This window comes from Stenella coeruleoalba (assembly GCF_951394435.1).
Source record: "Stenella coeruleoalba genome assembly, chromosome: 5".
NCBI lineage: Eukaryota > Metazoa > Chordata > Mammalia > Artiodactyla > Delphinidae > Stenella > Stenella coeruleoalba.
In genome coordinates, this window is record NC_137150.1 from 32,997,518 (window position 1) to 33,022,756 (window position 25,239).

The 25,239-nt window shown below is 44.8% G+C and overlaps 1 protein-coding gene across 1 annotated transcript in view; it reads right to left on the reverse strand.

The window, feature by feature from the left end:
- Nucleotides 1-3,365: 3,365 nt before the first annotated feature.
- Nucleotides 3,366-25,239, reverse strand: part of TF (transferrin) — a 31,170-nt gene continuing 9,296 nt past the window's right edge. Inside the window, exons 5-17 of the mRNA XM_079922861.1 lie at nt 24,450-24,597; nt 23,596-23,651; nt 22,891-23,069; nt 21,985-22,162; nt 20,619-20,773; nt 18,585-18,675; nt 17,947-17,985; nt 16,460-16,615; nt 13,537-13,681; nt 12,305-12,369; nt 8,600-8,784; nt 7,160-7,349; nt 3,366-3,472 (exon numbers count right to left, since the gene is read on the reverse strand). Of these exons, the coding sequence (XP_079778987.1) occupies nt 3,438-3,472; nt 7,160-7,349; nt 8,600-8,784; nt 12,305-12,369; nt 13,537-13,681; nt 16,460-16,615; nt 17,947-17,985; nt 18,585-18,675; nt 20,619-20,773; nt 21,985-22,162; nt 22,891-23,069; nt 23,596-23,651; nt 24,450-24,597 (1,622 nt within the window). The 3' untranslated portion in view covers nt 3,366-3,437. The remainder of the gene's footprint in view (nt 3,473-7,159; nt 7,350-8,599; nt 8,785-12,304; nt 12,370-13,536; nt 13,682-16,459; nt 16,616-17,946; nt 17,986-18,584; nt 18,676-20,618; nt 20,774-21,984; nt 22,163-22,890; nt 23,070-23,595; nt 23,652-24,449; nt 24,598-25,239) is intronic.

Sequence of the window (25,239 nt, forward strand, 5' to 3'; positions counted from 1 at the left end):
TTTTGTGTATATGGAGTTACCAGTGCCTCTGGGAAGTCTGAAATCGTATATCAAGCAGGTGATACCGTAAACAAATGTGAAGTCAGCAATAGGTGCTAGATTTTCATTTGGAAGTCATATGTAAAAAAGTGGTCATTAAATTGTGGAGAGCATGAGGAATGAGGAGGAGAGGGAACCCCACAAAGAAGCTTGAGAAGGGAGGGTCAGCGACACAGGAGTAAAACGTGTCCTGGAATTGGCTAGCAGCATCTCTGCAGCAGAGGTTGAAGGCTTGAGTGAAAAGTGAGCTCAGGGGGAACAGCGGGGAGGGGCGGGGGGAGACAAGGTAATGAGGATAATTGCTCACATTAATGAGTGGTTGCTAGAGCCAGGCATTGTTCTAAATACTTTAAATTTATTAATTTGTTTAATCCTCACAATGACCCATTATCCCAATTTTACAGAGGGAAAACTGGGACAGGGATTGAGTAACCTACCCACCGATTCCAGGCAGTCGGGCTCCTTTATGCTTGACTATATGCTCTAACACAGTAAAATTCATTTTCCAGGCATTTCATTGATAAAGGTAGGCAACAGGGACACCAGATTAAGGAAGGATGTTTAGGATGGGAGGTTAAATTTAGTAAACCAACTTCTATATTTTAAATTAGCATTATGAATTAAAACTGTCAGAACTGACAGTAATCTTACCACATTCTATTTCTTTTCTTTCTTATGGTCTTGATCCCTGCTCTGTATCCACCACCCAACACACACACACACACACACACACACACACACACACACACACACACACACACACACAGTTCCTTTATAATAACTTCTGTTAGGGACTAAAAATGCAGGGAAGGAGGAAGGGCCAGGCATGGAGAACACCTACCAGAAATGTCCTCAGTGTATAGGGATTTTTAGTCAGAGCTACGTGAGTGAACAAGTGCCGTGTTGGTGGTGAAATTTGGGGATGAGGAAGCAGGGCTTTGATAAGACATGGTCCTGCTGTTTTTCAATTTGTTTCCTGCATATTATGAAGGCAGAAGAAATGTGCACACCTTCCACCCGTCTTAGAAGGTGGTGCTGCCATTCTCAGTAATGAGAGCAGGAGAGAATGGCGTCGGAGGCTTCCTGTCCTCTCACGTCTCCGCCTCAGGGACTCCGCAGTCTCCCAGGGGCTCTGTGGGGATGGATGTCAAGGAAGGACGTGCAGACACTGACTGCTGCTGGCTGAAAGTGCTCTGCTGCCTGATTCTAACAGCAGATGGAGAGTTACAACAAAACCAACATAGACAATTTTTTCTTCTCTTCCATTAATTAAAATGTCTCATTCACTGGACGCATTTTTCTCTCCTGTTCCCAGCAGCTCCAAATCACAATGGAACCTATCTCAGACTCAAGGACACCAATCATGTGATTCCCCTACTCTGGCTTATCTCTTTAACTCTGTTTCTTTGAAAAAATGGAGGATTTTTAAAAAAAGAATTAAAATGAGACATTTATTATATTAAAAACTCAATATAATAATGAAAGATCAAAGAAGAAAAACACAAATCACCTTAGTTTTTATACCAATAGTATCTGGTGAACATGATTTCAGACATTGTACAGATATACTGACAAGAAGGCAGTCTAGAGGGAGGAATAAATAAAAAATAGACAGAAATTATTTTCAGAGACTATAATATGCCTTGCTGTGTTCACAGTCCCTAGAACAGTGCCTGGATCATGGTAGGTACTCAGCGCATTGTTGATAAAATTAGATTTGTTGGCTCATTGCAATAAGACAGACCACACGCCAGAGGAATGGTGGGACATCTCACCAAACAAAGGAAAAGAAAGAATTATTATAGGATTTGAGGTGAGGGTGGAGTTTATGTGGATATTACATAAAGCAGAGTGTTGCTAGACTCAAAGCAAAGCAGGGCTGTATGTAAAAAGGTAAACATCAGGTCTGGTCCGCAAAGTGGACCCAGGGTCTGTTTCCTTGGTTACTAGAAAGTTGAGAGATGTGGACTGTTGTGTTCAGAACCCCCTACCTGCAGCTGTTCCCCAAAGTGTATAGGAGTTAGGAAACAAAGGGGCAAACTGAAGAGTTGTTTAGAAGGCAAAATCAGCAGAACTTGCTGACATTGGATGTGGAATGAGGGGAAAGAGTGAATTGAAATTTGACTCCTCAGTTTATGACTCCTGTGAGTGGGTAGCAGACCATGTCTTTACCCAGTATGAAATATATGGAAACAATAGTTGGATTAGGGAAGCAGGAGAGGGAAGGGGTAAGATGATCACCTCACTTTTCTTTCTGTTGGGCTTCCGATTGCTGTGCGAACTCTACCGTATAGATGCACAGGCAGGGGGAGGTGTGAGTGTGGGATGCTGGAAGCAGGGGTGAGCACAATAGATGTAGATGCCCAGGAGTCATTCTCATTGCTTACGGAGGGCCTGGAAAAGCACTGGATCAAGAGAAGAACCCCAGGAAGATTACCCTACTTTTCAGAACTGGTAGGATGAGCCCACAGTAAGACCACAAGAGGACAGAGAGGTAGGAACCAAAGCGAAGAGCTGCTGTGTCAGAGAAACTGGGAGAGGGTTCCAAGGAAGGGTGAGTGGTCAGCCATATCAAGTTAGTAAACAGACTCAAGGATGAAAGAACAAGTTGGTTTTCACAGCTAGCAGGTGGGTGGTAACCTTGACCCGAGTAGCTGCAGGGATGTGAGTGGAGCAGAAGACTGATTTCCCTGTGTTCAGCCATTAATAACCAGAGAGGGGTGGGAAGAATAAGGCTCCACCTTTCAGGAGCTCCACTAAGAATGGGAGGAGACAGGGCAGTGACTGCCATGGGAGGCGGGGTCAAGCTATGATTTTTAGCAAGAAGAGTTTCCAGTGATTCACTTTTCCAAGCAGTAAGAGTCAGGACTTCACGTATACCTGATGAAATTTATGGAAAATATTTTAAATGTGTAAATCGTCTATATTCTTTTTCTGTACTGCCTTGAACGCTCCATCTCAATACTTACTCTGCATCCTCCTTCCTCCCCCTTCCCCAGCAACACACACACACACACACACACACACACACACACACACAACACACACACAGCCTTATACACTTGATTATATTATAATGACCATGCAGACCCCTTTTAGAAAGAATTCCTACTTGGACTGTACCCAGGAGGTATGGCTATGGGAAAGAGCAAATGAATCTCGAGCTCTGAAGGAAGGGCTAGTTGCACATGTATTTAGTCCTTCCAGACCAAACATTTAGGGAAAAAATGAAGTTTTTAAAAGATAAAACCAATAATAACTTTTATTTTTATTTTGTCCCGCAGAGGTGCCACCACCAAACTGAAGGCAACCAAACCACTCAGACCAGCAAAACCAGGGGAAGCTTATGGGTCCGGTGAGCTCCCATCTCCATCAGGTGGTGGCCCCACTCTTGGATTTTAAGGTCTGTGGAAACTGCAGGCTTCCAGGAGTTCTGTGGGGACAGAGCAGAGGGGTAGGGCAGTTAATATCTACCTATATTTGTTTTCTGTTAAGTGAATCAACAGTTAAGCCTGATACAAAAGTGCTCAGACCCGTTGCCCTGCTCTTCTGATGGGTGGACCTGGCCGTTCTCCTAGTGGCCTCCTCCTCCTGCCTGCACAGCTCCTGTGCCTACAGTGGGCAGTGTCTCACACCAAGAATGGTAACAGGATTTCCCTGCCCTACATCATCCCCCATCTTGTGTCTTACGGGCAGGGCTCACACGCCTGAGTCCATGTGGCTGGAATGAGCCTGGGAGGACTGTCCTCTCTGATCCAAGTGAGGAACTAACATAATGAGATACACTAAGCACCCAGCACGTGCCAGTTTCCGTCCTGGGAGCTGGGGATGGAGCAGGGTACAGCAGGGACAGAGTCTCCACCCCCTCACAGACTGTATAGGTTAGGTAAATACAACCTGGGTACTCAGAACAGTGGCCATGGATCCTTCCTTATACCAGAATTATGTGGGCAGCTGTTTATATGCAGAAACCCTGGACCTGGCATAGACTTGCTGAATCAGTATCCCCAGGACCTGGGAATCAGTATCTTAAGGACTGTGGCTTATGGACCTGCACTCTGCAGTTGAAGAATAACCTCCCTATAGCTACATGGTATTCTCCCACATCTTCCAAATGATTCCAAGTCATTAAATGATGTCCAACATAGCTATAGTACAAAGGTGTGTTTTACTGTATTCTAGTTCTTAGAAAACTGGTGTTCTAGATAAGTACAGGCATACCTCATTTTATTGTGCTTCGCTTTATTGCACTTCACAGATGTTGTGTTTTTTACAAATTGAAGGTTTGTGGTAACCCTGCATCAAGCAAGTCTACTGGCGCCATTTTCCCAATAACATTTGCTAACTTCATGTCTCTGTGTCACATTTTGGTAATTCTTGAAATATTTCAGACTTTTTCATTATTATTATATATTTGTTATGGTGATCTGTGGTCAGTAATCCTTGGTGTTACTATTATTAATTGTTTTGGGGCACCACAAGCCATGCCCATTAACATGGCAAACTTAATCGATAAATGTTGTGTGTGTTCTGACTGCTCCACCAGCACAACAATATTGAAATTAGGCCGGTTAATAACCCTACACTGGCCTCTAAATGTTCAAGTGAAAGGAAGAGTTGCACATCTCTCACTTTAAATCAAAAGCTAGATGTGATTAACCTTAGTGAGGAAGGCCTGTCCAAAGACAAGCTGGGCGTCTTGTGCCAAACAGTTAGCCAAGTTGTGGACACAAAGGAAGAGTTCTTGAAGGAAGTTAAAAGTGCTGCTCCAGTGGACACAGAAATGATAAGAAACAGCCTTATTCCTGATATGGAGAAAGTTTTAATGGCCTAGATAAAGGATCAAACCAGCCACAACATTCCCTTAAGCTAAAGCCTAATCCAGAGAAAGGCCCTAACTCTCTTCAGTTCTGTGAAGGCTGAGAGAGGTGAGGAAGCTGCAGGAGAAATGTCTGAAGCCAGCAGAGGTTGGTTCATGAGGTTTAAGGAAAGAAGCCATCTCCAGAACATAAAAGTGCAAAGTGAAGCAGCAAGTGCTGATGTAGAAGCTACAGCAAGTTACACAGAGACCTACCTAAGATAGTTAATGAAGGTGGCTACACTAAACAACAGATTTTCCATGTAGACAAAACAGCCTTCTATTGGAAGAAGATGCCATCTAGGACTTTCATAGCTAGAGAGGAGAAGTCAATGCCTGGCTTCAGAGCTTCAAAGGACAGGCTGACTCTCTTGTTAGGGGCTAATGCAGCTGGTGACTTGAAATTGAAGCCAATGCTCATTTACCATTTCAAAAATCCTAGGGCCCTTAAGAATTATGCTTAGTCTCCTCTGCATATGCTCTATAAAGGGAACAACAAAGCCTGGATGACAGTACATCTGTTTACAATATGGTTTACTGAATATATTAAGCCCACTATTGAGACCTACTGCTCAGAAAAAAAGATTCCTTTCGAAATATGAGTGCTCACTAAAAATGTACATGGTAACCCAAGAGCTCTGATGGAGATGTACAAGATTAATGTGGTTTTCATGCCTGCTAACACAACATCCATTCTGCAGCCCATGGATCAAGGAGTCATTCTGACTCTCAAGTCTCGTTATGAAAGAAATATATTCCATAAGGCTATAGCTGCCATAGATAGTGATTCCTCTGGTGGGTCTGGGCAAAGTCAAATGAAAACCTTCTGGAAAGGATTCCTCATTCTAGATGCCATTAAGAATATTTTTGATTCATGGAGAAAGGTCAAAATATCATCATGAACAGGAATTTGAGAGAAGTTGATTCCAATCCTCATAGGTGACTATAAGGGGTTCAAGACTTCAGTGGAGGAAGTAACTGCAGATGTGGTGGAAATAGCAAGAGACCTAGAATTAGAAGAGGAACCTGAAGATGTGACTGACTTGCTGCAATCTCATGATAAAACTTTAATGAATAAGGAGTTGCTTCTCATGGATGAGCAAAGAGAGTGGTTTCTTGGGATGAAATCTACTCATGGTGAAGATGCTGTGAAGATTGTTGAAATGACAACAAAGGATTTAGAATATTATATAAACTTAGTTGATAAACTAACGGCAGGGCTTGAGAGGATGGAACTCCAATTTTGAAAGAAGTTCTGCTGCGGGTAAAATGCTGTCAAACAGCATTGCATGCTACAGAGAAATCCTTCATAAAAGAAGAGTCAATTGATGGGGCAAACTTAATTGTCGTCTTATTTTAAGAAATTGCCAGAGTCACCTCAGCCTTCAGCAACCACCACCCTGATCAGTCAGCAGCCATCACCACTGAGGGGAGACCCTCCACCAGCAAGGAGATTATGACTTGCTGAAGGCTCAGATGATGGTTAGCATTTTTTGGCAATAAAGTATTTTTTAATTAAGGTACGTACCTTGTTAGACACTTTTTACACATAATGCTATTGCACACTTTATACTGTAGTATAAACATAACTTTTATGTGCACTGGAAAACCAAAAACTTCATATGTCTTGCTTTATTGCAATATTCCTTTATTGCAATAGTCTGAAACTGAATCTGCAATATCTCCGAGGTATGCCTGTGGTGTGTATGGCAACTTTAGAGTTACTGGAACTTATCATTGTTCAAGCTTTCAGGAGCAGCACCATGTAAAAGAACTCTCTGCAATGCTGGAAATGTTCTCTTTGCTCATCTGTGTGGAGACACATGTATCTATTGAGCACTTGAATTATGGCTAGTGTTACTGAGGAGCTAAATTTAAAATTTTGTTTAATACTAATACAAGTTTAAATACCCACATGTAGCTAGAGGCTACCATCTTGAACAAGGCAGCACTGTATAAAAAGCTGTTTAGAGCAGAGTAATTGGCATGGGCACATAACTCTCTTCCTTTTCTTAGTAATAGCATGGAATTCTGTATGTCCTGGCAGTCACTACCTCAGTGCCTTCAGCCGGTGCCCCCTTACGATCAGCCCATGCAAGTTAGCCTTTCATTCATGCTGGGATTGCATTGTTCCCTCAGCATTTCATCCTGTCTGTTGGTCATCTCCTGGGGACTGCAGCCCGCTCCTCCTTTTGTATCCAGCACCCAGAACCCCGCACATGTTCGTTTTGCAGATTCCCCAATGCTGTTCCTCTTACTCACTTGAGGTTGAGCATTGTCTCAGGTTAGCCACAGCTGTGACATACTCAGTTCCTAAGTAGGTTTCATACGTTGTTGCGTTCGGAAGTGCAGCCAAACATTTAGTGTCACTCCTAAACAGAAGGTCCTTGTTTTCTGAGTCGAACAAACAAAAACTGTTCGGGCAGTTATTTCCATTTTTTCCAAATTGAGCCTGTCAAATGGACAGAAAGTGCATGAGGACCTGTGGCAAAGAGCTGCTGGGAGCACATGGATGGGATGGAGGAGACTGGAAGCTGGGAACCAGCCCTGGGAAGAAAGGGAAGCTGCAGAGGATGCCTCAGGATCTTTCCACATCCATCACCTGGCATTCATACAATTATGGACCACAAATCTGTACTTCCATGAGGCCCCAAAGTCCTCTGTAGGGTCTTTCCTGGTCCCATCTCCTTGGGGAAGTCCCTGCCTCCTGCCCACTGCTGACTTCTCTGATCTCTCTTCCTCACTTTGTTGGCCATGGTCTTGGGGGTGGCTTCCAGGAAATGAGAGGGAAGAAGCATATCCCTTTTAAGTATTATTGTCAAAGAAAATATTAAATATGAGCAACCCAGTGAGGAGTAGTACAGGTAGCTGTTAAAAGTTCATATCTGACTTTTAAGTTCATATGAACTTAAAAGTTCATCTTTGATCCTATCTTGATAAGAGGCTCAACTCCTCCAGGCCTTCTAAGATTGTAAGTGAAATAATGATTACAGAACATTTAGCATTCCATCTAGCACTTAGGAAATGTCCATTAAATACTAATTATTAGTACCATTTACCTTCAGAGGACTCACAAAGGGAGCTATCTTAATTTTTAAAAGAAGAAAACCAATGGTGGATCATTAATTTTTAAAAGAAGAAAACCAATGGTGGATCAACAGACAGGAAGCTGTCACTGAGGGGAGGGTGGTGTTTGTGGGTGGAGGGGTCTTTAGGATTAAAATACTCAGGCAGTCTCTCTCCCCACAAGGCCAGCCCTGGGTTGGTTGTTTTCCCCAGAGGACAAGTTCCCTCAGGGTAGGTTCCTGGGTTCTGCTGCCTGTTGGAATGGTTCTTAGTATGCCTAAGCAAGAGAAACACAGTCCACATTTCATGACTTGTATCTAGAAGGGCTGGGAAATAGGATCAGTCACCTTCATTTTAAAAAAGGCAGAAGTGGGGAAAATGAGGGTACCACAGAGCAAGATCAGCGTCGAGCTGCAAGGCAGGTACTTGGACCCTGGGAAACATGCATCAGATGGGGTCTGATCTCTAGTGAGCAGAGCGAGGCCTGGGAGATCCAGTTCCACAGTCCATGCCCTCCCAGTTCTAACTTCCAGGAAAAGAATGCTGGGGTAGGGCTGGGACTCAGCTGGGAAATCCCCAAATAATCCACACGCACCCAGGAAGAAAGGGTTGGAGGCCCTGTCTGTGCCACCATACCTGCTGTTTTTCTAATATTCTGCGAACACAAGCTGCCTTATCTTCCCGTGAGACCACAGCATGATTCGGGGCTCGGGCCAGGTGGCAATCAATAGCATCCTTCACAGGCTTCCTGCTTCCGTCGGTGCACAGCAGCTCAAAATCTTCCTCCTTCAGTGTTTTTGCCCACTCTTCAGGGTTGTTTCCTGGGTACAGAAAAGGTGGGTCAGCCACAGTTTTGATCAAGGCACACCTCACTGGGGAGATGTGACCAACCCACTGGCGTGTGGAGGGCCTGGACCCAGTGGCCAGCAGGGGTTACAGTAATGTGGAGAGGAAGAGAGTTACCAGGAATTCCCAGAGACCACTCCATTCAATCTGCCCACCCAGCCAGGGGAGGGGGAACCACATTCTATGGATGATGTTCAAAATGATCTTCATTTCTTCTAAATTCCAAAGCATTTGGATCTCCTGCTCCAGTGTAGAAAGAATGTGACCCTCTAAGCAGGTTTGTGCTGTACCATCTGGCACTAGCAAGCAAAAGAACTTTCCCCAGAGGCCCTTTTGGAAGGGCCAAAGATTTCACTTTTATGAGTGAAATCTGGCTCACTCGTTCTAGTTCTATGTGGAATGCCTGCATGCCTCTGTGCATACAGGTCCATATCCTGTTCTCAGCCCCTTGCTTCATCTTTTCTGTATTCTCTCCGAAAAAAGAACATCTCACCTATTCTCAAGGCTTAAGCTCCTTCCTCCTAAGGCAATTCTCAAATAAGTTTTCCTGATTTTTGCTTCTCTCCTAAAATACAGGATTGCAGTCTTTTGCTTAATTTAATTTTCTCATTTAATTGAAAAATTAATATATGAATGCAGTATTTTAAAAGTTTAAATTTATACGGAGAGCAAAAATATCCCTTTTCCTACACTCTCCAAAGGTACGCTTTTGGTTTTTATAGAAAACTCCAAATTGCCTGCCTTTCCTCCCACCAGTACCTGCACATATCTTTGCTCACCTTTTAACATTTCTCCTTTCTTTTCTTACCCATCCCTCCAACTCAACACCTTCCAAGTGAAATCCATCCTTATTCTCTCCAAACCCATTCTGTTCTACTTAGTACTTTAAGCATTTATTCAGTACCATGTCCTCAGCCTTCTGCAAGACACAGTCTTATTGGAGGGGGGAAATAGCACACATACCAAAATCAAAAATGCAGGGCACAGATAATAACATTTTGTATTTTGTGTAACACTCTCTAAACGCTGTGTGAGCTAGGGAACCAGCACAGCGAGAGCACATTAACTCAGGAAGGCAAGTTTTCAGGTGTGTCCTGTAACATGTGTAGGCCTGAGAGGAGGAGAGAGGAACGCTTCTCTGTGAGGGGATGGAGGGCTCCAGCAAGACTCACGGACAGGTACGCGCCCGGTGTTCCTATTGGGTGGAGGATAGCCCCACTGGAACAGAGTCTTGGGCAGTCAGGCTAAACATGCTCAGATCCTCAAGGCCCTGAGTGTGGGATGGAGTGTGGCACTTAGGTAGGAAGAAAAGTGGGTCTATGAGAACTTATGAATGGAAATCAGTGTTAATGTGTGAGCCTGAAATAGGACAACTAGGAAAAATGAGATGGGAGGTGATTTGGTCTGGGTTAGGAGCAGTGGGCATCTAGAAGGGCATGATAAAAAATTTTCTTTCCACTACAAATAATGCTTGTTTACTGCAGCTAATTTGTAAAGTGCTACATAGTTTAAGGAAGAAGACTTTGAAACCCAGTATAATCCCACAGCATTCACCTTCAGCATTGGTGCATTACTTCTAGTCTCTTTTCTAGACTCGTATGATATGCAGACACATATCTATATAATTAGATCATACAGTCTCTATGCCTTCGTATCCTGGTTCTTCCATATCACAACATACCATAGAATTTAATGAAGACATACATATTCCGAAGAAACAAAAAACATACTGACTGAAAAATTAATCTAGGCTCGACTGGCAGGGCATATAATAAAGACCTCCATGGGGACAGAGGCTGTGTGAAGAGGACTGGGTTTTGAGAGAAGTATGAGGAGTTTGGATTTATACAGGTTGAGGTTGCAGTGCCAGTGTACTTTGTACATAAAAATGACCACAGGGCAAACAGAGATCTTGGGATGTTATTTAGATGGGAGGTGGGCCTCCTCTATAAATTCCCCTCAGGAGGTAAGGCTTTTGGAGTCTTTGCAAAGAGAGTTGCGGCCTCGAGAGGGGAGCCCTACTTGGAAGGGTACAAAGAGAAATCAAGGGATGACAAAGAACCAGCCTAGGGTAACACTCAGGTAGCAGGAAAAAGGACAGCCCTTAAAGGAAAAAGCAAAAGTAACAGGAGGGAAGAAAGAAAAATTAGCCAAACCAATTATTCCTTCAAGTAAGTACTTAGCAACTTCTGTGTGCCATGTACTATGGTTGGTGTTGGGATGTAAGAAGAGAAAAAAAGAGCTCCCTGTGGCCATAGTTTATTACGGAATGTGATGAATTCAATAATAAGAGCAATATGGACAGAGGATTCTGTTGTGGGATGGAGGTGTGCCATTGGGGAAGGCGTCTTAGAGGAGTTGGTCCTGTACTAGTTCATTCTAAATGAGTTGCTGGAAACATCTGAGGTTGAGTAAAGGGACATGAGGGAAGGAGGGAAGTAATAGCTGCCTGGACTCTAGGTGGGGAATATAAGCAGTTAGTGATAGAGAGTGGGCAGGTGGAATACTCATTCTTACTGACATTTTTAAAATTTTTGTCTTGTTTGTTAATGTCATGGCCGTCTAATATTCACCCCCTAGTTTTAGTGCCCATTGATGATCCTTGCTTGAATCAATTATTACTATCTTGGTTGCCAAACGATAGTTTTTTAACTTCATAATTATTTCTGCATCTGTAATTAGCATTCTACAATAAGGAAGACGTTTCCCTTATACTCATTTGTTTAATCAGGATGGACTTATGCGTTCCTATTTTATTCAATGGGTTATCATTTCTTACTACTATTATTATGTCTTTTCAAGCTCAAAATGTCCCAGATTTGGCCAGTGGAGGGCTTTCACAATGGCTCCTATGTGCTTTGATACGTCCCATCTCTCTGAGCTCTTCAGCATGATGTTCCAGGTTCACCTTATACTTTTCCTGCCCCAGCCACAGAATCAGCTATTTTTCCAAGGGGCCTTGGTTCCTTCTATTGGAGAATGGTTCTAGAAGCCAAGGTCTTGGTGCTCATTCCTACAGGGGTGCCACTCTCTGTATGTTTTTCCCAGTGGACCTATAATATATTTACATATATATTGGACCTAGAAATAGTTATAAAGGACCTTTTGGGGACAACTCACAGAATTTGAATAGGGACTGTGGACGTGATGAGTATTAAATCCATGTTAGTATAAATTTCCTGATCTTCCTAATTGTAATGTAGGTATGTGAGAGAAAGTCCTGGTTCTTAGGAAATGTGCACTGAAGTATTTAGGGGAAAGGAGGCACAGTGCCTGCACCTGTTGGAAGGTTCCTGGGAGAGACTCAGGGCCACTGGGAAGCCCATGGTCCTTACCATTCTGCCTATCCAAGCAAACACTTCTCTCTTCACCGAACAAACAGGTTGAGAATCAGAGCTCTGGACCCTGACAGTGTCCATAACACTTCCACAAAGACATCCTGGACACAAGTGAACCAGCGACCCTGATTTATGGGGACAAAGGTTATGCACGTACCACCAGTGTTCTCTGTGACAGTCTGGGCCTTCACAAAGGCTACGTCTCCCTTCTCAACCAGACACCTGCAGAGTCCCAGAAAGGGAGAGAGAAGAAAAGAGGTCAGAGACACATCTGTCATTCAGAAAGGCCACCTTATAGATCCAGGGCTGGCCATCTGATATCAGCAATTGTGATTCCCATTTGATCACTAATCTATTGTCACTGATCTTACATATTACTAATGCAAGTAATAAAAAGAAAACAAAACCTCTGATATGCTTTGTAGTTATGCAATCTCACTTCTACACTCTAAATTCTAAATTCTGGCCCATTTTCCCCAACAGAGCTACATCCATTTCCTAGTTTCAACACAGATATTAGAGGGGCAGTTTTCCCTCAAGGTGATTCCTTACTCACAGTCTCCTTGTAAAATTGTAAACTTGTGGGCTGTGAATTGTTCTTACTCTAACTCACAAGCTGGTTGTACCTGGGAAGTTGGGATAATCTTTGTTTTTCCTTCCCTAGTGAGGATTTTAGTTACAATACCACCATCATTGTGAAGTTGATGGATTCATGAACTGCTAAGTGACACAGGCCCAAGTCAGACAGGATAGTTAAAAACTAATAAGGTCGTAAAGTGCCCAGGTGTCTCTTTAAAAATGATAGAGACTCCATGAGCTAGAAATGTAACCAAAGATGTAGAAGTCATGTACTTTACTTTTGTATTGATATATTTCCATGGTTGTAGGTTCCCCCAGAGGTGAATGGAAGAGCATGAGCCAGATGCTTGACTCCTGTGTTTATTCAATTATGGTAGGGTTTCCTCACCTGGCACTAGTGACATTAGGGGCCAGATAATTCTTTGTTGTAGGGTGCTGTCCTACGCATGTAGGATGTTTAGCAGCCTCTCCCAGTTAGATGCCAGTAGCATCCCCCAACTCCACTGATAATCAAAAACATCTCCATACACTGCCAAATGTCCCCTGAGGGGCAAATCACCCCCCGCTGAGAACTTCTGACCTGTACCATACTGCCAGTCTTTGCTGTCTATGACAGCCAGGTCTGGAGACCGTGTCCTGGAGGGAGCTGGATGCCTCTTCTCACAGGTTTCTACTTATGTTTGTAAACGTGACACCCTAACATGCAGGACTAATGGGATAGGAATGTAAGAATCTCACCTGCGTTCCTAAAAAGGAATCTCGTCAGGGCTGGGATTACTATTATTTTTGTATGAGGATTATAATACTCACCTGAAAGCCCCTGAATAGCCATAGTATCTCTCATGGTTGTTGGGAAGACACTCCCTTCCCGGAACACCTTCTGAGCCAATGCACAGAGCACAGAGACTGGAATCTCGCAGAGACCCAGGAGCACAGCCTTCACTGAAAAATTTATCTGTGCAGAAGGATAAGAGAAAGTCAGCTCTTCCTGAGTCAATGTCAGTGGCCTTTACCTAACACATCACAGGTGTGTATGGCCCAGGATAGGTAGAACATACTCATTATGTGACCTGCCATCAACTCAGGACCTGCCAGGGTATAGGCTTTGAAAGGAAACTTAATTGAGGCTGGGAACCTTCACAAGTCAGGTGGAGGGGATTCCATCAGCATACCAATAGTGTCTCACTCACCTAGAGAGATGGGATGGAAATGATATGAAAGTTGACTAAAAGGGGTAAAATTGAAGGTCTCACTCCCTGAGCTGTGCCACTTGTTTTTGGTGTTTCTTTTCTCTGATATTCATTAGAGGAGCCTTTAACAGAACTTAGAACTCCAACCTTGAGAAAGTGCTGGGGAGTTTCACACACAGTTCAGCTGCTCTCCCATAGCTGTAAAACTGCCAGGAGGCTCAGGAGAGCAGAAGTGCTGCCCTTGCTGGTGGGAAACAGAACTCCTGAATGCACCCCCCTCACACACACACACACACACACACACACACACAGGACTTGCCTGGTTCATAACTGTCTTTAGAGACCCTCCTTTTGAAGTACCTACAAATATTTGGAGGTGGCAGGGAGGAAGTACTCAGGAAGTTAAAGAAAATAAGAACCATGAGAAAACATGTCCATGGTGAAATTACACACAGATTTTAGGAGGTAGAACTAAGCTCATACCTGAAGATATTCAGAGGACACAGAGAATAAACTGATTTCCACCACTTTGAAGGGGCCTAGGAGCTGAGCAGTCACTTGGTGAGACTGCCAAGATCTTAAAGAAACCTGAAGATCCCTCATACCACATTGCCTAGAAAGCCCTGTGGCAGGGCTTGGAGCTGTCCACCCAATGGCCATTTCCCCTTGCTTCTTCATAACAAAGATCAAGTTTCTTTTCTTTTTCTTTTAATTTTTTTCTCCATTAATTTTTTATTGAGATATAATTGATGTATAACATTAATTTCAGGAGTACTACATGTTTCGCTACTGTGACTATATTGTGAATGATCACCACAATAGGTCTAGTTAACGTCCATCACCATACAGTGTTAAAAAACTTTTTTTCTGGGCTTCCCTGGTGGCGCAGTGGTTGAGAGTCTGCCTGCCGATGCAGGGGACACGGGTTCGTGACCCGGTCCGGGAAAATCCCACATGCCGCGGAGCAGCTAGGCTAGGCCCGTGAGCCATGGCCGCTGAGCCTGCACGTCCGGAGCCTGTGCTCCGCAACGGGAGAGGCCACAACAGTGAGAGGCCCGCGTAACGCAAAAGAAAAAAAATATTTTTTCTTTTGGCTAGGACTTCCAAACTATGTTGCATAAAAGTGGCAACAGTGGGAGTCCTTGTCTTGTGCCTGATCTTAGAGGGAATGCGTTCAGCTTTTCACTGTTGCATATGATGTTAGCTGTGGGTTTGTCATATACGGCCTTTATTATGTTGAGGTATATTCCCTCTATGCCCACTTTCTGGAGAGTTTTTCTCGTAAATGGGTGATGAATTTTATCAAAAGCTTTTGCTGTATCTATTGAGATGATCATATGATCTTTTTCTTCAATTGGCTAATGTGGTGTATCACATTAAATTTTTTTTCTTGTGATGAGAACTTTTAAGAGCTACTCTCTTAGCAACTTTGAAATGTGCAATACAGCATTAACTACAGTCACCATGATGTACATTACATCCCCATGACTTATTTATTTTATAACCGAAGTTCTTACCTTTTGACTACATTCACCCAATTTGCCCACCCCCAACCCCTGCCTCTGGCAACCGCCAATCTGCTCTCTGTGTCTATGAGCTCGGGTTATTTTGTTTTATTTTTGTTTAGATCCCACATATAAATGAGAACATGCGGTATTTGTCTTTCTCTGCCTGACTTATTTCACATAGTGCCCTCAGGGTCCATCCATGGTGTTGCAAGAGGCAAAATTTCTTTCTTTTTTATGACTGAATGATATTCTATTGTATATATATAAACCACAAGTTCTTTATCCATTCATTCATGATGGACATTTAGGTTCTTTCCGTGTCATGGCTGTTGTAAATAATGCTGCAGTGAACGTGTGGGTGCATATCTTTTCGAGTTAGTATTTTTGTTTTCTTCCAGTAAATACCCAGAAGTGAAATTGTTGGATCATATGGTAATTCTACTTTTAATTTTTTGAACAAAAATCTAGTTTTATTTGGGACAGAAACATGCGCAAATAAACGATGACATTTTTCAGCCTCTCTTACAGCTAAATGTGACTATGTATCTAAGTTCAGGGCAATGAGAAGTTAGCTGAAGTAATTGGGCTAGAGCTCCTGAATAGCTCCTTTAACAAGGTGGCACATACGTCAAGTGCCCTTTCTCTTTGTTCCTTGAGGTTGCCTGGATCATGGATATAATGGCAACCATGAGTGACCTTGAAGATGGAGGCCTCATGCTGAGAATGGTGCAGCAGGAAGAGAGAGGAGCCTGGGATTCTAATGAGAGTACCAGCCACGGACTGCTGTCTCTGGTCTTTTTCATGAGAGAGAAAAGTAAATGCATATTCACTTAAGCCATTATGTGCAACTGAAAAGAACCATTCTGATCCACCTCCCAGCCCTACCATTCCTTTTAGATATTTTCTTGAAGTTCACTAAACCAAATTGTATTACCATAGAGCCACAGCCACAGCATCTTGTACCATACCACACTCTTCCCAGTACAGCTCTTCCCACCTGGCCCTGACAACAGTACCCTCTCAAAGCTCACTCACCAAATTCACAGTGGTTAATATTATTGTAGAGCAGACCCATGGGGATGTTCCAACCAGCGGTTCTGTCTACTGCAGTGTGGCAGGACTTCCTGCCTTTCAGATTGTTCCAGTTGAGATCAGTATCTGATTTCTTAACCACAGCCACAGCAAGGTACCCTGCAAGAAAGACACCTAAATAGGGAGTATTAACATCCCTGGGCCCTCCAGAGTGTCTAAACCTGCCATCTCCTTAAGGAGTAGAATTATCCCAAACCATTCCTTCTCTCTTTGAAAGGGTCTTCCCAATAACTGACGGGGGGGTGGGGGTGGGGTGGATACAAGTCATTCCAGGAGGTGGAGATTAATCTGAACTTAAAAAGTAAAGTAGTAAGAATACATAACCATCAGAGCAATGGCTGGTGTATAACCCTTCCCCAAATGCATGAAGCTACTGACATAAACCAGCAACTCACCCTCCACTGTGGAATAGCAGAGGAATGGATACTGAAGGGTACATTAGGAAAGAGTAGTAAATGAGCAATAAACCACAGGGATATTCTGGCCAGATAATTTGTGATAAGGAGAATACAGGTTTGCAGCACAATAAATATGCAAAGTGGAAACTGTCAAAATCAAGTTAGCTGCCATGATTAGCTGCAAATACATGCTGATCTTTAAAACTGGTAATAGAATATCAACTCATGATTTCAGTTTTCCAATTTAATTAATTCAGGAAATTGTTTCCAACAGAAAAGACACAAATCTTATTGTTCATGGAATAAGAATAGTTCTGTTTTCGGCTGAAGAGCTTGGTTCCTAGTGTGATGGGGAGAGGCTGAAGGTTGTAACTGGGAAAAGTGATGAGGACAGACTTGCACACTAATGGCTGGAAATGACCTGCAGGGACCTGAGTGTGGGCCCCAGAGCCCACTTTGATAAGATTTCCTGTCTTTCTGCTGCCACATCTTTCCAGATCCACCCCCAGCCAGAGCGCTGGGTGAGAGCCAGGTTGGCCTGGGTTCCTGGGCCTAGCTCTGGCTGGGAGACTAAGCAATCACATGCCCCTAGACATCTGCCGGTATGAGCCTCTCCCTTCAGCCCTGCCAGGCACGTATCAGCAAGGCTCCTGGGCTGGTGCTAACTCTCATCTAAAACTTTGCTGGCCTCGTGCAATGCGAGGCAGTCAGGAGTGGTGGGGAGGGCCTGTATTTGCTTGCTGGATGTTGGAGTGTAGACAACTTGTAATCTCTCTGAGCTGTTGGTCCTCTTATGCATCCTTAGAGGACAACAAGACATACCTTATAGGATTAAATGAAAATTCCCATGTGCAAGTCATAGCAAGTATAAAAAAGTAATCATCATTGCCAGTTACTCTACTTCCATGATTCCTTTGCATTCTGAAAATTGGTCTCTTATCTACTTTTGATTTGAATTTAAACTTACCTTACCCTTTCCCAAAAGCAATGGGAATTTATCTTAAACTCATGAGGTTACCAATCTCAACTCACCGTCCTCTAGTGTGGTTGTACAATGTTGGCCCTCACTTTCTGTAGAGGAGAAAATGAAGAAGTCATTAAATACTCATTTATAGATTGGAAATCGTCTTTACCATGTGCAGCTCAGAATTAAAAGAGCCAGGAAAACTGTCTACATATCACCAGTTCCCAAAAGGTCCAGGCTGTCTGGATTATACAAGTTCACTTTAGCTCCCTGGCCTCTGGAATGTAGTCCAAAATTGTAAATTTCAAGTTTCCCACCCTATCTGTCCTGTGGCCACAGTGGTCTCTGCCAACCGTACTTGAATCCCTGCACCAGGGCAACAGGAGAAGTGTGAGCTTTGGAATCAAGAAGACCTGCCAGGAATCCCAACTGAGAATCTAGATGTCCTCTGCAGGGGGGTCACTTTTAGCTAGAACTTCCCAGTGCAAAGCCTCCAACTCCCTTGTGGGAGGTATGATAGAAGATTCCATCCTTCAAGAAAACTGTTGGGGACTAGAGATGAGGGAGCCCAGAGCCTAGGAAGTAGGAGGTGCTCAGTAAGCAAGAGCTTTATGGCCCATGTGGCATAAATCAGGCTGTGATTTTCCATTTCCTTTCTCCATGGCCCAGGGGAAATGAAACACTGAGAGAAGCCCCTTCCACTTACTGTAGTTCTCTGCCAGGACAGGTACCAGACCACATTTGCCTGCTATGTAGATGTAGCCTCCATCCAAGCTCATGGCATCAGCTTCTCCTTTCTGCAAAGACACAGCACATCACAGCAGGTGAAAAGAGACCATCTTCTGTCCCACATGCCCTCCAAGCTGTTTCCTTGAAGCAGCCTTGCCAGCACAGGTCATGAAGGCCCAGCGAGACAGAAGCTGCTGGTACTGGACCCCCAAAGGATCAGTCAGGCACACCCAACATAGAAAATAAAATGTACTCCCATTTTCACCCAAACCATGATGAACTGATGATCAACTCTGGGTGCTTTGCTTAGTTTCTTCAGAAGGAAAGACCCACATTCAGTCCCCCTGTCCTCTCATAGGGCACACTGTCCCAGAGACACTCTCACAACACCTTTCTGACACCAAGAATTCTCATTTGTAAGACAAATGAGCGGAGTCAGAGACTCAGGGCTGTGTCTGTGGCACAGAGCGCCTCCTGATGGGGGCCCCAGACCCGAATCTCGGCCACATTGGCTGGGTGCTATTTTGGTGCTTGATCAATACAAGGTCTTTAATGAATGAGTCAAATAAACTCAAATGATCTGTTAGATATAATGATCTAATAGAGCTAATAAGCCCCAAATTTCAGAAATGCTTAAATTCAACAAGACTGCCAAGCTTCCCATTGGGCTTAGAAATATGCTTTTGAGGAATATACCCTAAAGGAATAATCAGATATGTGGGAAACTATTTGGGCAAAATGTGTAAGTGGGCAAAAGCATGCAAGTGTGATTCATAATATCAATAAGATAGGACCAAACTTAATGCTCAATAGCAAGGAAATGGCTCAACAAATTGTAGCACATCCACACTCTGGAATAGCTATCAACATGTTTTCATAGAAACAACCTAAATGTCCATCGACAGATGAATGGATAAAGAAGATGTGGTACATATATACAATGGAATATTACTCAGCCATAAAAAAAGAATGAAATAATGCCATTTGCAGCAACATGGATGGACCTAGAGATTATCATACTAAGTGAAGGGAGTCAGAAAGAGAAAGACAGATACCATATGGTATCACTTATATGTGGAATCTAAAATATGACACAAATGAATTTATCTACAGAACAGAAGCCGACTCACAGACTTGGAGAACAGACTTGTGGTTGCCAAGGTGGAGGGGGCTGGGGAAGGAATGGGTTGGGAGTTTGGGGTTAGCAGATGCAAACTGTTATACATAGAACAGGTAAACAACAAGGTCCCACTGTATAACACAGGCAACTGTATTCAACATCCTATAATAAACCGTAAGGGAAAATAAAAATAAAAATTTAAATTTAAAAAAAAGGAAAAAAAGAAATGAAAGTCCCCCATAAACTTGGTCCCCAGATATACCACTGTAAACAGAATAGTGTATATTCTTTCAAAAATAAACTAAAATATATTTTTAAAAATCATGTTTTCAAAGAATGACTTGTGACAAGGGAAAAGCTCCCTAGATAAGATTAGGTGAGAAAAGAGAGTAAATTGTATGAATGATATGAGCCCAGTTAACAGGATTTTCTCTGAGTTATAAGGTTACAATTAGTTTTTATGTATTTTCTTCTTTATATCCTCCAATTTTTCAACATTATCTAAAAGCAAATATGGAATACTCTTGTGATCAACAAGGCTAAACTTCTACCTGCTTGCACAATAACACGACCCTGTCACACTTGTCTCACTTGCCATGGCACACCATGGGTTTCAGGCACACCCACACTCAGGTCCAGCCTCCCTAAGCAGACATGGCTCAGATTGCCCTCCACTGGGTGCTAACACTAGGAGGAAACAAGCCCTAAGGAGCCCTTCAGATCCAGAAGCCCAAAGGTCCTGAGGCTCCAGTTGGGCTGGTCTCCCACAGTGAGGGCAAGGTTCCTTGGAACCCGGCTTTTCGTGTCATTCCCAGGAACACTCACTCACCCTTGGGGACAGGTGGGCAACAGTGGCAGGGATGCTGCCCTACAGAGGCAGGAGTGACGTACCGTTATCTTGGCGATGCATTCTTCAGTGCTGTCTGCTGATTCACACTCTATTTCCCCGTCACTGCTCACACTCCACATATCACACTTGACCTTCTCCTGGTGGTGCACTGCACACCACTTCACCTTCTTGCATTCATCCTTTGAGGCGATCGGGCCTAGGACATAAGGAAGAGAACCAGAGATTAGAAGAGGCCCAGATGTTGCCTGCTGGTTATGCTACTGTCTTCATGAAAATGCTAGGATTTTTCAGCAATACACAAACAGATCCCATTCAAGGAATTAATCTCTTAGAAATCAAAGGTAATAACAGTCTCTTAGTTGCTTCTTATCATTTAGATTTAACTTAAAATTGTTTCTTATGAGAAGTCAACTTTCCTCCCAACCCCAAGGCACTCTATCACTTCAGGCTGGGTTTTTTTTTTTTTTTTCCCCTCTTTGTTTAGAAATAGCACTTAACCATCTGAGCTGTTGTTATATATTTATTCATTATTTATTGTCTGTTCCCTGCAGGAGAACATAAGCTTGGCCAGGGCTAGGGTCATGCCTGTCTTGTTCTCCATGGCACCCTTAGTGCCTGCCTCATGGTCAGTACAATAAATGTTGGCTGAATAAATGGACACCAACCCAACTTTCAGACCCAGCTCAAGAGGCACTTCCTCAGGGAAGCCTTACCTCAATTCTGGGACCTGTCTTTCTTTGTTTTGCACCCTTCTAGAGCCATGATATTTTGTTCTGGGTTTTTGTTTTTGTTTTCCTTCTGCTGAGGAAATCTCTCATTTTTAATTGATCATTCAATGGAGTGACTATTCCTTCAACATTTGTCTTCCCCACTGGGCTGAAGGTTCCATGACAGCAGAATTTAATATATTTTTGACTCACCATTGTATGCCCAGCACGTTGCACAGTTTATAGATAAGTGGTCAATACATGTCTGTTGAATGAAGGTTCAAACACATCCCCAATGACCCAAGGAAATTCAGAAGCAGGATCGACCTGTCTAAAGCTCCAGCTTCACCATGGCACATGTTGACCATAGCATTGGCTTCAGATGTGCACATTTGTAGCAATTTCATTCTAGTTGACTTACTTCACGCCAGGCTAACTGGCTTCACAAAGTGGGTAGGGTAGCCTTGATTTATACAAGGAAAACAGTGCTGGTATCAATACAAATCATTTTAAGCATGAATTTCCTTTAATGCCCTTTGGTGATGCCATTTAGCATTCATCTAACACTGGGCTGCACAGGCAGGGCAGACAAAGGATTGTTGGGACAGGTGTTCAATACCTGGAAAGACTCTATTGCTGGTGCACACCCTCACCAGTTTTCCAATCTCCTAGAGCCACACGATCCTTCGCAAACACTTACGTGTATCTTCTCTTAGATTCCGGAGAGCGGTGACATACTCATATCCCAGGTAGAGCCAGGAGTCCATCTTAGGAGGAATCTTTAAAAACCCATTGGCAGAGTCCTTAAACAGCAGGTCCTTCCCATGAGGGGAGCTGAAGAGCTGGAAGCTTTCAGAGGTATCTCTGCCAAAATGTTCCTGTGTGTGGTAAAAACACAGATCTGAATGGCTACAGCAACAAGGGATGCTGCAAAATGGGACCGAAGAAAAATTTAAAACTCAGGAAACTAAACTAAAAAGTGAAATTTTCAAGATGCCAGGAGAGAGGGCAGTCGGATCTGTTCTTTCCCACCCAGCACCTTCCCCATTCACAGCCCTCTTGGGCCATATAACAAACACCCTATTTCACTGAATGTGTTTCTGTGCCTGTCTCCCTGGCTGGATGACAGCTCACTGAGTGCAAGAAACACATCTCCTTCAGAGGCTGACACTGTGTGGCTGCCTTGATGGACAGATGGACAGATGGGAGGGCCGGATAAGAGAAAGTTGGCTCAGTTCTGGTGTTCTGCTGCTCTAGGGAAGGAAAGCTGGCTGTGTGTGCAGCTCCCTTGCAGTCAGGCTGAAGGACCTTGGAAGAGAGATCATTTCCTTTCCAATGGGAGAGATATGGAATAGAGCAAGAAGGAGCAGCTTCATGTCACTGGTCTAGAACGTAAGGGTCTGACAGATGATAATGCAGGACTAGGCTCTGTGCAAGTCCAAGAAGGCTTTGCTGGGTGCTTTCTTACAAGTGGATGGTGTGTGGCATGGTCCCCACTGTATCCTGAACACAGAAGGGCTTCTACAGTGGCAAGAAGGGAGTGCAGGAAAATGCCCCAAATCCAAGCAGGAACTGCTAAGCAGGAAAGAGGATGGGGATTCGATACCTGGGCCTGGTTAAGAAGCTCCCAGATCAAGTCCTCCTTGCCGCCCATGCTTCGTGCCACGACAGCGTGGGAAGGGACCCGGGCCAGGTGGCACCTCTCGTACTCGTCCACAGGCCCCCGGGTGTTGTCCCTGCAGAGCAGCTCATACTCGTCCCTGTCAGCCTTGTTAGGCAGGTTCTCTGGGGGAGGGAAGCCCACGTGAGCCGACGGCAGGCAGAGCGTGAGGTGTGGTGCCCCTTCCGCTCCCTTGCAAAACCCCACTGAATCATAAACTGTGTGAGCCGAGAAGCCTAGAGTAAACACTGAGCCAGAAGAAAACTGACTTGCTCAGGATCCCACAGCCAATTTACAGGTAAAGCTTCTGATGTCCCGTGCAGGGGTGACTGCCCACACCCCACAAGAGGTCTCATCTCAGCAGGCTGACTACAGGCCAAGGCCGGCCAGACCTCCTCCCAATCCTTTGCTATTGCAACACTGACCAGGAGGAAGGGTCCCAGTGTCTAGGAAGTTGAACGATAGGATGAAGCCCAGGAGTCCAGCCGGGGACCCCACAGACACACGCCTCTGCGCGGGTAAACACCCCAGCAGTGAGAAAGGAGGAACACACTATGCTCATGTCTGACTACTGAGCATGTAGAAGAAGGCAGGAAGAAAAGGAAGGCCTTCTGCTTGAAGGGACCTGCAGATGCTTCTCCTGTCACCTACCAAATACCGTGGTGTGCTTGACAAAGGCCACTTCCCCAGCGTCCTCCATCAGACACCTGTGGGAAGGAGACACATTAGGAGGGTTCCTGCAGGGCTGGCCCTTCTCCTCAGGTTGAGGGTCTGACCACACTGTCCAGCCTTGGAGAAAGGGCAGGGCCTGGGGGAGGCCTCTACGAAGACCCACAGCTAAGGGGGCACCATGGGGCACTGATATCCAGGGTACCATGGAGATAGGGGGGTGAGCTCACAGGAGCTGGAGGACCCTCACCATGTGCCCCAAAGCATCAAAAAGGCACTGAAGATGTTTCAATGAGAAAAGTGTTTTCAAACTTCTGGTGGAGGATAAAGGCATAGTGTCTCTTGAGGGAGGAAAGGTGCCCTTGGCTGGCTCTAAAACTTTAGAGTATAACCAAGGGAGGAGAGGGAGCAAGAAATCAGCCACATGAGCTGCCTGCACAGGGACAGTGAGAGGAGCCAGGAGAGAGGCCAGCGCCTTGAGCGGCCAGCGCTGCTGCAGTGGAGAGCAGAGGGCCCGCCACTGAAGAGCAGCATGGACACTAGGGCCGTGCCCGTCATTTCAGGCTCTGCCTAGTCCAGTGAGAGAACTCTGGGGAAACGGAAAGAAGAACCCCAGGAGAGGGCTTCCTTGTCAATGTCACATGAAGAGAGTATGCACTGGCCCGGCCTGGCCTGGGGAGTCCCAGCTGTGTCACTAAGTCCCTGTGTCACTGAGGCGATTAGGCCCCCTGGTTGCCCCTTTGAAGACTGGGCTCTGCTGTGGGCCAGGGGAGATTTCCAGCCAAGGACATTGGACACTTAGGAGCCCGGATGGAGCAGAAGCCGGTCTCACTCACTTGAAGGCCCCTGAGTAGCCGAAGTACGGTTCATGGTTGGAGCAGGCGCACTTGTCCGTCCCTTTCCCCGCACACAGTTGGCACAGTTTGGGGAAGGCCGACTGATCCACACAGGGGACGCAGCTGCCGGCGAAGAAACTGGCCGCTGCTGCTCAACACAGAGACACAGAAGCACAGGGCGTGAGCCAGCCTGGCCAGAGGCACTTACAGCTCCCAGCTTAGGCTCATGATGGGACAGAGAGACCCAGACAAAACCAGCACCCCCAGACCCAGTTTGCCTTTACAAGTGTTCACTCTTCAAGATTAAGGGTTTCCAAAAAGGGACGAGTTTAACCCCTTTCCTCCCTCTTCCCTCCCCAAGAACCAGGCTTGTGCCAGCCACCCTCCAAGACCAGGTCACCGTCAGCCCCCCTCCCTGCCTTGTCAGACTGGAACAGCTCAGAGACAGGTCTCCTCTGGGATCCATGCGTGAGAAATGGAGGACCCGCCTGGAGAGGTGCACGCCAAGGTCATGGCCAGCAGATGGCCACCAGGGAAAGCTCCAGCAGAATGGGAAAAGCATCAGCCACAGACAGGAAAGCACCCCAGGGAAGTGAACAGTGGGGCCCAGCAACCTTGGCCCTGACTGAAGCCCTCTGTTCCCTTCCCCCGACTCCTCAGGACAACCTCTGGTGGGGTGTCAGGAGCTCAGAGATAAAAGGACTTGTGACAGCCCCTAATGGCTGCTGGTGCAGCAGACCTGCCAGTTTAAAGCTGTTTAACCTCCCACCTCCACTCCCAGAGTCATCAC